The 10,540-nt window shown below is 43.3% G+C and overlaps 1 protein-coding gene across 1 annotated transcript; it reads right to left on the reverse strand.

The window, feature by feature from the left end:
* Positions 1 to 530: 530 nt before the first annotated feature.
* Positions 531 to 9,285, reverse strand: SDE2 (SDE2 telomere maintenance homolog). Its single transcript, XM_044435606.1, has 7 exons — positions 9,135 to 9,285; positions 6,413 to 6,530; positions 3,867 to 3,978; positions 2,819 to 2,988; positions 2,410 to 2,518; positions 1,316 to 1,697; positions 531 to 764 (listed from the first exon to the last, which is right to left on the reverse strand). The coding sequence occupies exons 1-7, from the start codon at positions 9,255 to 9,257 to the stop codon at positions 549 to 551; spliced, it is 1,230 nt and encodes a 409-aa protein (XP_044291541.1). The 5' UTR covers positions 9,258 to 9,285; the 3' UTR covers positions 531 to 548.
* Between the last annotated feature and the right edge of the window lie 1,255 nt (positions 9,286 to 10,540).

A 10,540-nucleotide genomic window follows, 5' to 3' on the forward strand; every position in this document is an offset into this window, starting at 1 on the left:
TGTCAACTCTCAAAGCATGAATGTCACCACAGCGGAAGCTTCCTGAAGGGCACACTGCCCCAAACCTGTTGCTGCAATGCCAGGAATGAACAAGTCCTGAATTAGATATAGATCTTAAACCTGAATCTGTTCCGAGAAGATTCAGCACAGGGGCCATGGCTTTGGCTTACTAGCTATTCATGGGAGGGCAGAGCACTTCTCTTCCATCACAACCGCCCTTTTCTTCTGCAACTCAGCAAGAATGGCATTCATACAGCCTTTCTAGTTTTGACAGCTGTAGAGTATTTCACATTTGCCACTTAATACGTTGAACATAAAGCATCCTCGTCAGCAGCAACCCACTACAGCCTTGCAGGAGAACATCTGCAAAAGTCAGGATGACAAGGCTGCTGACAAGTATTTACTTTCAACGCACACAAAAGTTATTCTTTTATGAACTGTAGGAATATGCAAATTCATGTTTGCTTTTTAAAAAATGAAACCACTGTACAAGATGGCAGATTATGAAAAATCTAGGAAAACTCTGGGTATACAAATCAAAGCACTGTTTATTTCTTTTTCCCTTTTGAAGGCTTAACGAACAAAGTTGGATCAATCTGCTCTCTAGATAGACCTCTCACGGAGAACAGCCGTGCTGCTCTTTCTTGTAATGTGCCTCCACATTTCAGTCCCAAGGCCATCAGTTCAAATTTTAGCTGGTCTAGGCCCAGGGCTTCCAGCTCCACAACTGAGTTGAATTCCAGCAGATCTATTCTTGAGGTCTCCTAAAACAAACAGAAAGAGACATCCTGTGTTTAAAATGTGCATCTCAGACAATCAGAGAGAGGTAAATGCTTACAGTGATATTGCAAAGTCCTCTTTTGTATTATAACAGCTGTTTTGGTTTAAAAGTGTCCTCTGTAAGATTCAGAACAACTGTTGTCTTTGATTGAAGAGCTCTATGAGTGGAACTAATGTGACTAATACAAAATAACTAGAAAGTACTACTGTGAAACTCCCATTTTCACAACCAGATTGATAGCTCCCAAAAACAGGACATTCTTTGGTGAATTTCTCAAGGTGAGGTGAAATTCCAGAGTTGGAAGGAAGCTTAACAGCAGGAGCATGTTGCAGCATCTAAAAAAAACACCTCTTCTTCCCTTTTTTTTTTAACTGCTGTTTTTTTCCCAAACAATGCATCTAGAAAGACACTGCCTACATCATGCCATGGTGTCACCCAAACTGGCACACTGTGATACAAAGTCTTTTTCTACATTAATGGGTTCAAGAAGCAAAATGAGCCCAACTTCTAGCAGAAATAACTTATCATACTTACAGTGCCCAGTGACTGGCTCACAGCTTCTGCAGGACTTGAGGCACTGGCTTGCTCTCTCTCTTTCAGGGTCTTGGCCCCTTCACATTCCTCATTAGCTGATGTATGTTTCTCATCTGCTGGAGCTTCACTAGCAGGCAGATCTTCTACCACACCATTTTTAGCAAGTTCCATTTGTACCTGTGACTTCTCAGCTGTATCAGAGACCGAACTGACCGTTAAGGAATCCTCAGAACTGCTGGGAGGCTCTTCTGTACCGTCCGCTGCGTCAACATGGCTGTTAGCGGACACTGAGGAGCTTCCTGATGCACTAGGTGATTTGTCATCTTCACTGTCGCTGCTGTCTTGTGAACTATCAGCGTCTTCCAAACCTTCCACACCCATCCTGCCACAATCAAGAGAAATCCAGTTTAAAGCCTGCATTATTTTCACAGCTGGTCTTTTCAAAGCACAGATATGAAGCAGATTTCCAGATGGCCACTAGTTCGTTTTCCCTGTAAAATATGAAAGGAGCTACAAAACAGAACTTTCCTCAATAGAAGACCAGTATGGGTGAAGCTCTCACAATGTGCGACTACCAATCATCGCCAAATCCTGTACAGTCATCACCAACTCCGTGGCAATGGTTAAGGAGCATAACTCTTTCAAAAAGTAGCCACAGCAGGAAGTCTGAAAGCATGTGCACTCAAGCAGATTCAAGATTCACAAGACTGTTCCCACCCAATTCCAAGGGACTCGCCCAAGAATAGTGATCATATCAACTTTGGCAATACACCAGCTGAAAAACTACACGGACGATGTTCACGAGAAGTTGCTTTCTAGTTTTCCTACTGCACTGAATATAAAAAGGTGAATGTGCTGAATTACTTCATTGCAATTTGCCACAACAATTACTGACTTTTCACCTAAGCACTTGTGCAACCAGAAGACTGGGGAAACTCCCATTTTACAAGCAGAGAACCGCTTGCAGTTCTTAGGTTCCAAAAAACTGTGCTTAAGGCCTCTCTCTTGTACCCTACCTTTAAGCAAAGCAGCTTGGGTCCTTTTTTGCCATTTGGGTGTTCTTATAGTGCCAGAGAATGAACTATAATGCTTACCAAAAACACATTTTCTTTTCTGATGTTGCTCCCTTTTCAGACTCATTTGGTCGCTTTCGACTCTCACTGCATTCTGGTGATACCACTATGCTAGACGAAGCTTGCATGCCTGCAAAACAGCACAACTATTTAGCTCTTCCTATTCAGTTAGCCCCACCAAATGAGTATTTCTGTTCCAAGCCTTAATAATATCCAAGCAGGTGAATCAACGGAAGCTAATGTGGCAGAGCACCTATGCCACTGAGCAGCAAGAAAGGAGGGGAGACAAAGACTGAAAACAATATACAAGGAGGTTCAGCAGCTTGTCAGTCTTTGTAGCTGACAGGCTGTTCAGCTATGGCCAATTAACTAGGCCCAGCTACTGAGAAAAGCATTCCAGGATCTGGACCAACAATGTCTACAGCGCTACCTTTGAGAACAGAGTCTTCTAGCCTCTCTGCCATCTCATGACATTGCTGCTGGTAGTCTGGATTTGTGAAAACATGTTTTGGTTCAGCCAGTTTGCGCTTCAGCCTCTCCAAACGCCTTTGCTCCTTATCTGCTTCCCGTTCTGCTTGCTGCTTCACCCATTCAGCCATCCTGTAAGGGAGGAGGAGATACATGAAAGAGGATTCACTTCAGCATGAGTGCTCCATTGTGAGTTTCGTACTTTGGATTACTCACTTTCCCTCATCTGTCTGGGAGAAAAGCCTATAGGACAGAATAAGCAACCTGGTGTCCTCCAGATAGTTTGGACTGCAATTCCCATCAGCTCCAGCCAGTATAGCTAATGGTAAGCAATCATGGGTGTTGTAGTCCAAAACATCTGCAGAGCATGAGATCAGCTATCACATAACCAAACACCCCATCTACCCATGCTTCCTATACAGATACATGAAAACTTGGGTTTCCACTTGTAACTGATGGAAATGTAGCAGAGGTCACTGTCAAAGGCAAGAAGGGAGATGAATCATCTTCTGAACCCTTGGAAGGATATTCCTTGCCCACCAAGATCACTTGCATCAGGCTCTTGCCAGGTTCATTGTTTACTTTTACCCATGTAAATGCATTTCCTGCAGATAAAATAAGAGCTCCTTAAACAGCTGGCAGCTTTTACACGGTAACCAAACAGTTCTGATGCCCCAGAATTTCATTGCGTTCAGAAATGCTGTAGGCACAGAAGCAGACAAGTCGGCAATGAGCAACCACCACATGATCAGTTGAAGGCAACTGCATCAAAACTAGTGGAATAGAGATTGTCACATGGTTCTAAATAGTTTGTTGAGACTGCAGCTAATTTCTGGGGCTTACACAGATGAGATACTGCAGAGATGTAGCGTACAGAGATTGCACTGTATGTGTTCTCATTTGGAATCCTTGTAACTCAACATTTGAGAAACCTGGTTTGAAAGCTATGCAATATGGGGAGAGTAGAATTTATGGTAATTTATTATTTGTGAGATGAAGAAATGCCTCACGCTTTTTCATGGTTAACATCTCGAAGTCTTCTTCCACTGAGATCTCTGCAAGCTTCTCGGTTTGTTGTCTTCTCAATCTGAGCACCAAGTGCTCGTAGCATTGATCCAAAACCTAGCAGGAAATGGAAGAAAATGAAGTAGTCCAAGAGTGAGAACATTTCAAGGATGTTTATACAGGAGTCATCACAACCTACTGTATTTTTTGCATTCGTTTCCTCATATTGCCACATCCAGTAACAGAAGACAGACTTTTTATTTCTTAAAGAACTTGCACTAAGCCTACTTAGTTATGTGTATTTAAGAATGTTTTACCCCTGCACAAAATTACCTTCATATCTGTCTTATCTCAGTTAGACATAGACATTCTGAATTAGTTTTACTCCAGAGAGAAAGTAGCACATACTGGTAATGTTTGCAATAATGAAGGGATATTTGAAATTGTAAACATGCAACACAGTAGTCACAGGATACAGCATAACCTAGAGTGCACTGGTGGTTAATGGAAACACAAGAAGACATCTCATATTCCGCAACGTCATTTAAAATGCCTTGTCATCTTCTGCATTTCATGCATAAAGCAAAGAGGCCTATAATAATATTCTGCTTTGAAATGTCCAGATTATTTTTAATAGCCAGAATTAGTACTGGAATTTTTGGAAGCTATGTCAAACCACTCTGCAGAATTCATCAAAGTAAAACTTGGTAGCAAAAGAGTCCTGGCTCCTACAAACAGGTACATTTTTGCAATGCTGCTTGTAAAACTAGGCATTTCATCTTATACTATAAATCAAAAGGACAATGAACAATAGTTAAATCACACACTCTAGTTCAGTAAGGCCACTGAAATAAAAACACCAGGGATGCAATGCCACACAAATTTACTGATTTGGTAACCTTCCTGGTGGACTGTGGGAAGGGTGTGGACATAATTTATTTTGATTTCAGCAAAGCTTTTGACAAAGTGACCCATGAAATTCTGATTGGCAAACAAGCAAAAGTGGGCTAGAGGAACAACTATCAGGTGGATGCATAGTTGCCTACAGAACTGGACTCAAAGAGTCCAGTAGCACCTTCTCAAACTGGGGAGAAGTTACACGTGGGGTACTGCAGGGTTTAGTCCTGGGCCCAAAGTTCTTCAACATGTATATTAATGATTTGGATGAGGAGGTGCAGGGAATGATGATCAGATACGCAGACGACACAAAAATGGGTGGGATAGCTAATATCCTGGAAGAGAGAAACAAGATTCAAAATGATCTTGATAGGCTGGAGTACTGAGCTGAGCTGAAATGGAATGTAGTAGGGACAAACGCCAGTTTCTACACCTAGGAAAAGGGAACCAAATGCACAGTTACAATATGAAGGATACTTGGCTCAACAGTACTGCAAGGATTACAGGATTCCAAGAAGGATCTTGGAATTGTTGTAGATCATGAGCTAAATATGTATCAACAATGTGATGTGGCTGCAAAAAGGGCAAATGCTATTTTAGGCTGCATTACTAGAAACATCATTTCTGAATCTCATGATGTTCTAGTTTCCCTTTAATCAGCACTGGTTACTTATCTGGAGTACTGTGTCCAGTTTTGGGTACCACAGTTTAGGAAAGATGCAGGCAAACTGAAAAGGGTTCAGAGGAGGGCAACAAGAATGATCTGGGGACTGGAATCAAAGCTGTATGAGGAGAAATTGAAAGAAGTGGGCATGTTCAGCCTTGAGAAGAGAAGGCCGAGGGGTGATATAATAGCACTCTTCAGGTACTTGGAAGGCTGTCACAAAGAGGAAGGCCAGAATCTCTTCTCAAGCATCCCGAGTGCAGGACACAGAATAATAGGCTCAAGTTACACCAAGCCAGATTCCAGCTAGCTATCAGGAAAAATTTACCAACTTTTAGAGCAGCAAGACAATGGTCCCGTTCCCTAGGGAGGTGGTGGGCTCTCCCACACCAGAGACGTTCAAGTTGCAACTGGAGAGCCATCTGGGGGGGATGGCTTAACTTGCGGTTCTGCACTGAAAAGAGAGCTGGCCCCAGTGACCCACTTGTCCCCTTCAATCTCTGCTCTTCTATGATCTTCTTAAAGATTGAGGGCTAAGTTTCATTTCGGAGAAGCTCACAGGGGCCACATTCTAATGGCAGGCAGAGGCAGAGATAAAAGGTCAGGCCAAAACAAAAACAGGTACATTTTAGGTGTACAAAAGCCAGGAAGCCAAATGACTGGTGGTTAGTAGAAAACGGCATAGCCTTCTGGGAAATCCCAGAGAGCTGGATGTGGGCCCCCACTTCTGAGATTATTTACCTATTTTAAAACAATAAAGGCATCCTGATTTTTTGTTACAATTGACTGAGTATCCTTTCCCAATAATAACTTTTATCATAACTGCAGAATAAAGAGCACTAAGAATATTTTTTAAATGTGATTTTAAGAAAAAAACTGATTTGTAGCAAATTACCTTTTAGGTTTTCATAGTTATTGTTATGGGCAACTTTAAGGGACATATCCCACTATAATGTTTTATTTAACATAAAATAACAACAGTAAACCAACCTCCCTTTCCACCACACAGTCTAGGCTCCAGGCTGTAAACAGCTCCATCCTGTAGCACATCTTCAGAGTTAACACAACGACCATTACACTTTACATAGAAGTGGTCTTCAGGAAGTCCCTAGAAATGAGAGTTAGAGAAAGTTTCAAAAATGTATTGTGGAGAGCAACACTTTCATACTTTGTCAGTAGCAAATAGCAGTTAGAGCACTTTCCAATCAAATCATTTAAAACAGTATAGTAGCAAGTTTGTCAAGAATAAATGAGTAAATTTGGTTTTTCCTTTGGGCAGGACACAGCTCATGACCAAGTGCATGTATGCAGAGATACATAGTACAGACATATCTGACACTGTTCACACTGTCTACACTAAAACACAATATATATAATTTTTTTAAAAAAGAAAATGGAGATGCTTATGCAAAAGAAAGTTCCATCTAGATCAAGGTGAGCAACTTGTTAGCCTCTGGATATTTTGGCCTGTAACTCCTTTCACTCATAATCAGCAAAGCCTACAGTGAGGGACAATGGGCACTGGCGAACAAAGTATATGGAAAGCTACAAATTATTCTTCCTCTAAAGCAGGGGTCAGCAACCTGCGGCTCCAGAGCCGGACGTGGCTCTTGAATCCCTCTGCTGTGGCTCCGTCACTCAGCCCCCGAGCCCCCGATTTGCGACCGAGGCTCCGAGTTACAAAATACCAATAAGTGATGAAGAGGCATCCACTTAGGAACACTAGCTGGTTAAGTAAATTGCTACATTCCTCTGCTATTGTGCAGGGAAAGAGTGGAACAAGCTTCCTGCAGGCTCTCATGTTACACTAAACTGAAAAGATTCTCTTTGTCCAAATGTAATCTCCTTCATCTGAATGTTAAAAGCTTGGGACCTGTCACAATTTACATCACTTGACTGTTTATCTGCTAATCAGTCACTAAACACACCTTTATCTCACAGCCACCCCCCTCCCCGCCTTTACTGAGCTTCCCCGCACCCCACCCCCAGGCCAACCATGGATAAATCAAAGAAAAGTTTCTGAAGAAAACCTAACATTTAATGGTATGTGGGTAGTGTTTAATGCATGCAGCCCTTTAGCACGGACTTTGACTCTGCGGGAAGCTGTTCTCCTATTCAAAATATATGAAAGGAGTCCTACTAGTTTATAATGTAAGATTAAAAATAACAGTTTTAGTGACTGAACAAGAGCTTCAGCTAAATCATAAGATATAGATCTACTTCCTTATTTTAAGAAGATTCTTATAAAAATTCCAGCAACATTATTACATTGGGAGAGGGATGTTTTTTCAATATTTCACCAGACTATATTTGTTGTATTGCAGAAACTCTACTTACTGTATGGAAGTATCAATTAGTCCTTTTTTTATTCAGGTTGACAGCTGACTGCACCCTCCAGTACTTGTGATAAAAGGATGAGGGCACACAGAAGCAGACAGCAGTTTTGGTTTGCTGCAGGTGAATAATTTAAGTTCGACTTTTTATTTCATAAATATGAGGACGCAAATAGACACTGAGTATTTTATTTGAAAGTAACCTTCGACCCAGCGTCTTTTTTTTTCGGAGTTCAAAATGTTTTTGTTACATGCAGAAATAAAAATTTGTTTTCTCTGTAGCAGTTCATTGATTTCATAAATGCAACACACTATAGTTTTTTTATACACAGAATAAAGGTAAAAAAATTATATATGCAGTGTTATCTTCATTTTAGATGTCAAAAGGGTTTTGTGGCTCCCAGTGTTTTCTTTTCTGTGTGAAATGGGTCCAAATGGCTCTTTGAGTGTTAAAGGTTGCCAACCCCTGCTCTAGAGTCAGATGATCACCCCTAGCAAGACTACTGAAGGATTATTAAATCCTGAGTCGTCTTGTTTCTTGATTCAGGCTTCATATATTTCTTCTGAATGAGATGTAGAGCTTTCCTGTTTCATCCAGCACCCACTATTCAGGTCTTAGAATACATTTGATTTAACAGAGATTCTTGTTTCTATATTTTAATTTTAAACTGTTGCTACTTGGATATGTCCTTGGAAAACAAAGCTGCTAACACTGCAAACATAAACTAATTTCCCTAGATGTAAATTCCACTGATCTCATTGGAGCTTACTTTTGAGTAGACATGCATGGGATTGTACTGTAAATTTTGCACTATAGAACACAAAAGATGCACCCCCTTTTGGAAAATTTCAGCTTCTTCTAAAATTGAAAGACCACTCCTAAAAACAAGAGTGGAAACAAATTTTAGTGCAGCAATTGTGTGAAATGCCTTTTTACTGAAAAACGATATATATTCAGGGTAAAATAAACGTCAAAAAGGACGCCCCCCTTACAATAGCCACTTACGATTTCTAACTTACATTGGTTCTAACTTACATTGGTAACCCTTAGTACAAATCCAGATGAGCAATCATTCTGAATGCGAATGAACAAACAGAGTAGAGGATTCGGTTTCGTGTTCATGACCCTAGAAAGCCGCTCACACATTTCCTTCCGCTTCGAAAAAAGAAGACTAACCCACCCACGCTATGACGCTCTTCCTAGTCCCCCCCTACTCACCGAACGGTATGCAAGAGAGACTAAGGAAACTCCCTCTTCGTATCTGGAGCCGGTCTTTGACTGTAATAAAGCTTTTATCTATCTATCTAGACCTACTCGTATCTCCTGCTGCCCTTACAAAGGCCTAGTCACCCAACGTCTTACAAACAAGCCTATTTACCTGCGCCAGGCAACAGGCGTGCCGTAAATCCCACACTGACCGACCTTCAGCCGGCAGAAATACCGGCTGCACTCCGAACACCAACGGACCCCGCACAAACAACGCCATTTTCTCTCCTTCCATAACAGCTGCCGCCACCCTGTTCTCTTTTCCGGTAATGTGGTCGGCGCGTACTAGTGACGCAAGGGGTAAGCAGGAAGTAGGGCATTGGAAGTCGCTCTGCCAGCAGGCGAGCTCCCTTGTAGTTTCCTCTTAGACTCACGTGACATAGATTAGGGTAGGAGAAGGGAGGGGCTGTGCGCGCGCGCAAAGGGTGGGTCCACGAGGGATGTCTGAAGGAGGCAGATAAAGCGGAGGGGGAAGGGCAGCATGTTTGGAATTGGCAGGCTGACAGGGCGAGGGAAACAGACAAGCGGGCGGATGGCGCTGCTGAGCGGCGGGAGCTACAATGTCTCCCCGGCTCATGGCGGCTCCTCGAGTTTACTGCCCCCCTTGAGCCAGAGCAGGACTGCTAGCTGCATGGCTTCCTCCCCGCCCTACTCTCTTGGCCAGTCTTCAGCCCGTCGGCCTTCTGGCCGTACATTTGGTGGCGCTACTAGAACCCCTGAAACTTCCATTGTTCTGCAACGCGTGGACATTTTCTCCGTGCTGTTTTTCCGACATGATGATGAAAGGGAGGAGGAGGAGGAGGAGGAGGAGAGCGGGAAAGTCCCCGCTTGGTTAACGAGCAGTCTGTGTGGTGTGCGTTTCTTTTAAGGAACTGCAAGCGAGGCTGGGGCCGGAAAAGGCGACCCGGGACTTATAGCAGCCCCATTCGAGACTTGCCTCCTCCTCATATCTCCAGGCAAGAAGATTAGAGCAGTTGGTATATATATACACCCGCAAAGGAGCATTCCCTTCTCCCCGCCCCCGCTTCCTTTGCCAGCATAGTTCATTGTGCTCGTGAGCAAACGCCATATTCCCTGACAATGCCAGCTTGAGAGCGACGGTCTGGAGGACTCCGGGGCAACGATCTGTGGAGCCTCGCCGTCTCTCTCCAAGGTGGTTGCCACAGCAGATGCGACCGCCCGTGTCAGCCTGCCTGTGGAAACAAGGGCGAGAGAGGAACGATGGCTGCGCTCGTTTCGGAGGCGAGGCGAGACACACGCAGCCCACTCACAGGAGCTGCCGCTTGAAGCAACACGACTGTCCTTTCTGGAGAAGACTGTGCGTAAACGCTGAGGAAGGAGGGGGAACTAAGGCGGGGGAAACCGCCTCGAATTACACAATGCTCCAGCAACAACAGCAGGCTCCTTCACGCCACCCGTTTTCTCCGAAGAGATGACAAATGTGTGTTAGTGAACGCGCTCACATATGAACACGCTCGCTCTCTTCTCTCTCCCCCTCCCTCTCTTTCTCTCCCATAG

The sequence above is a fragment of the Varanus komodoensis genome, unplaced genomic scaffold, assembly GCF_004798865.1.
Source record: "Varanus komodoensis strain SLA01 unplaced genomic scaffold, ASM479886v1 scaffold1, whole genome shotgun sequence".
NCBI classification, from domain to species: domain Eukaryota; kingdom Metazoa; phylum Chordata; class Lepidosauria; order Squamata; family Varanidae; genus Varanus; species Varanus komodoensis.

Coding starts and splice junctions, on each gene's coding strand:
- SDE2 (XM_044435606.1), bottom strand. CDS start 9,257: ATGGAAGGAGAGAAAATGGCGTTGTTTGTGCGGGGTCCGTTGGTGTTC. Junction 6,531..9,134: donor ACGCCTGTTGCCTGGCGCAG/GTAAATAGGCTT, acceptor TCTCATTTCTAG/GGACTTCCTGAAGACCACTT. Junction 2,519..2,818: donor AGAAGACTCTGTTCTCAAAG/GTAGCGCTGTAG, acceptor GCTGTTTTGCAG/GCATGCAAGCTTCGTCTAGC.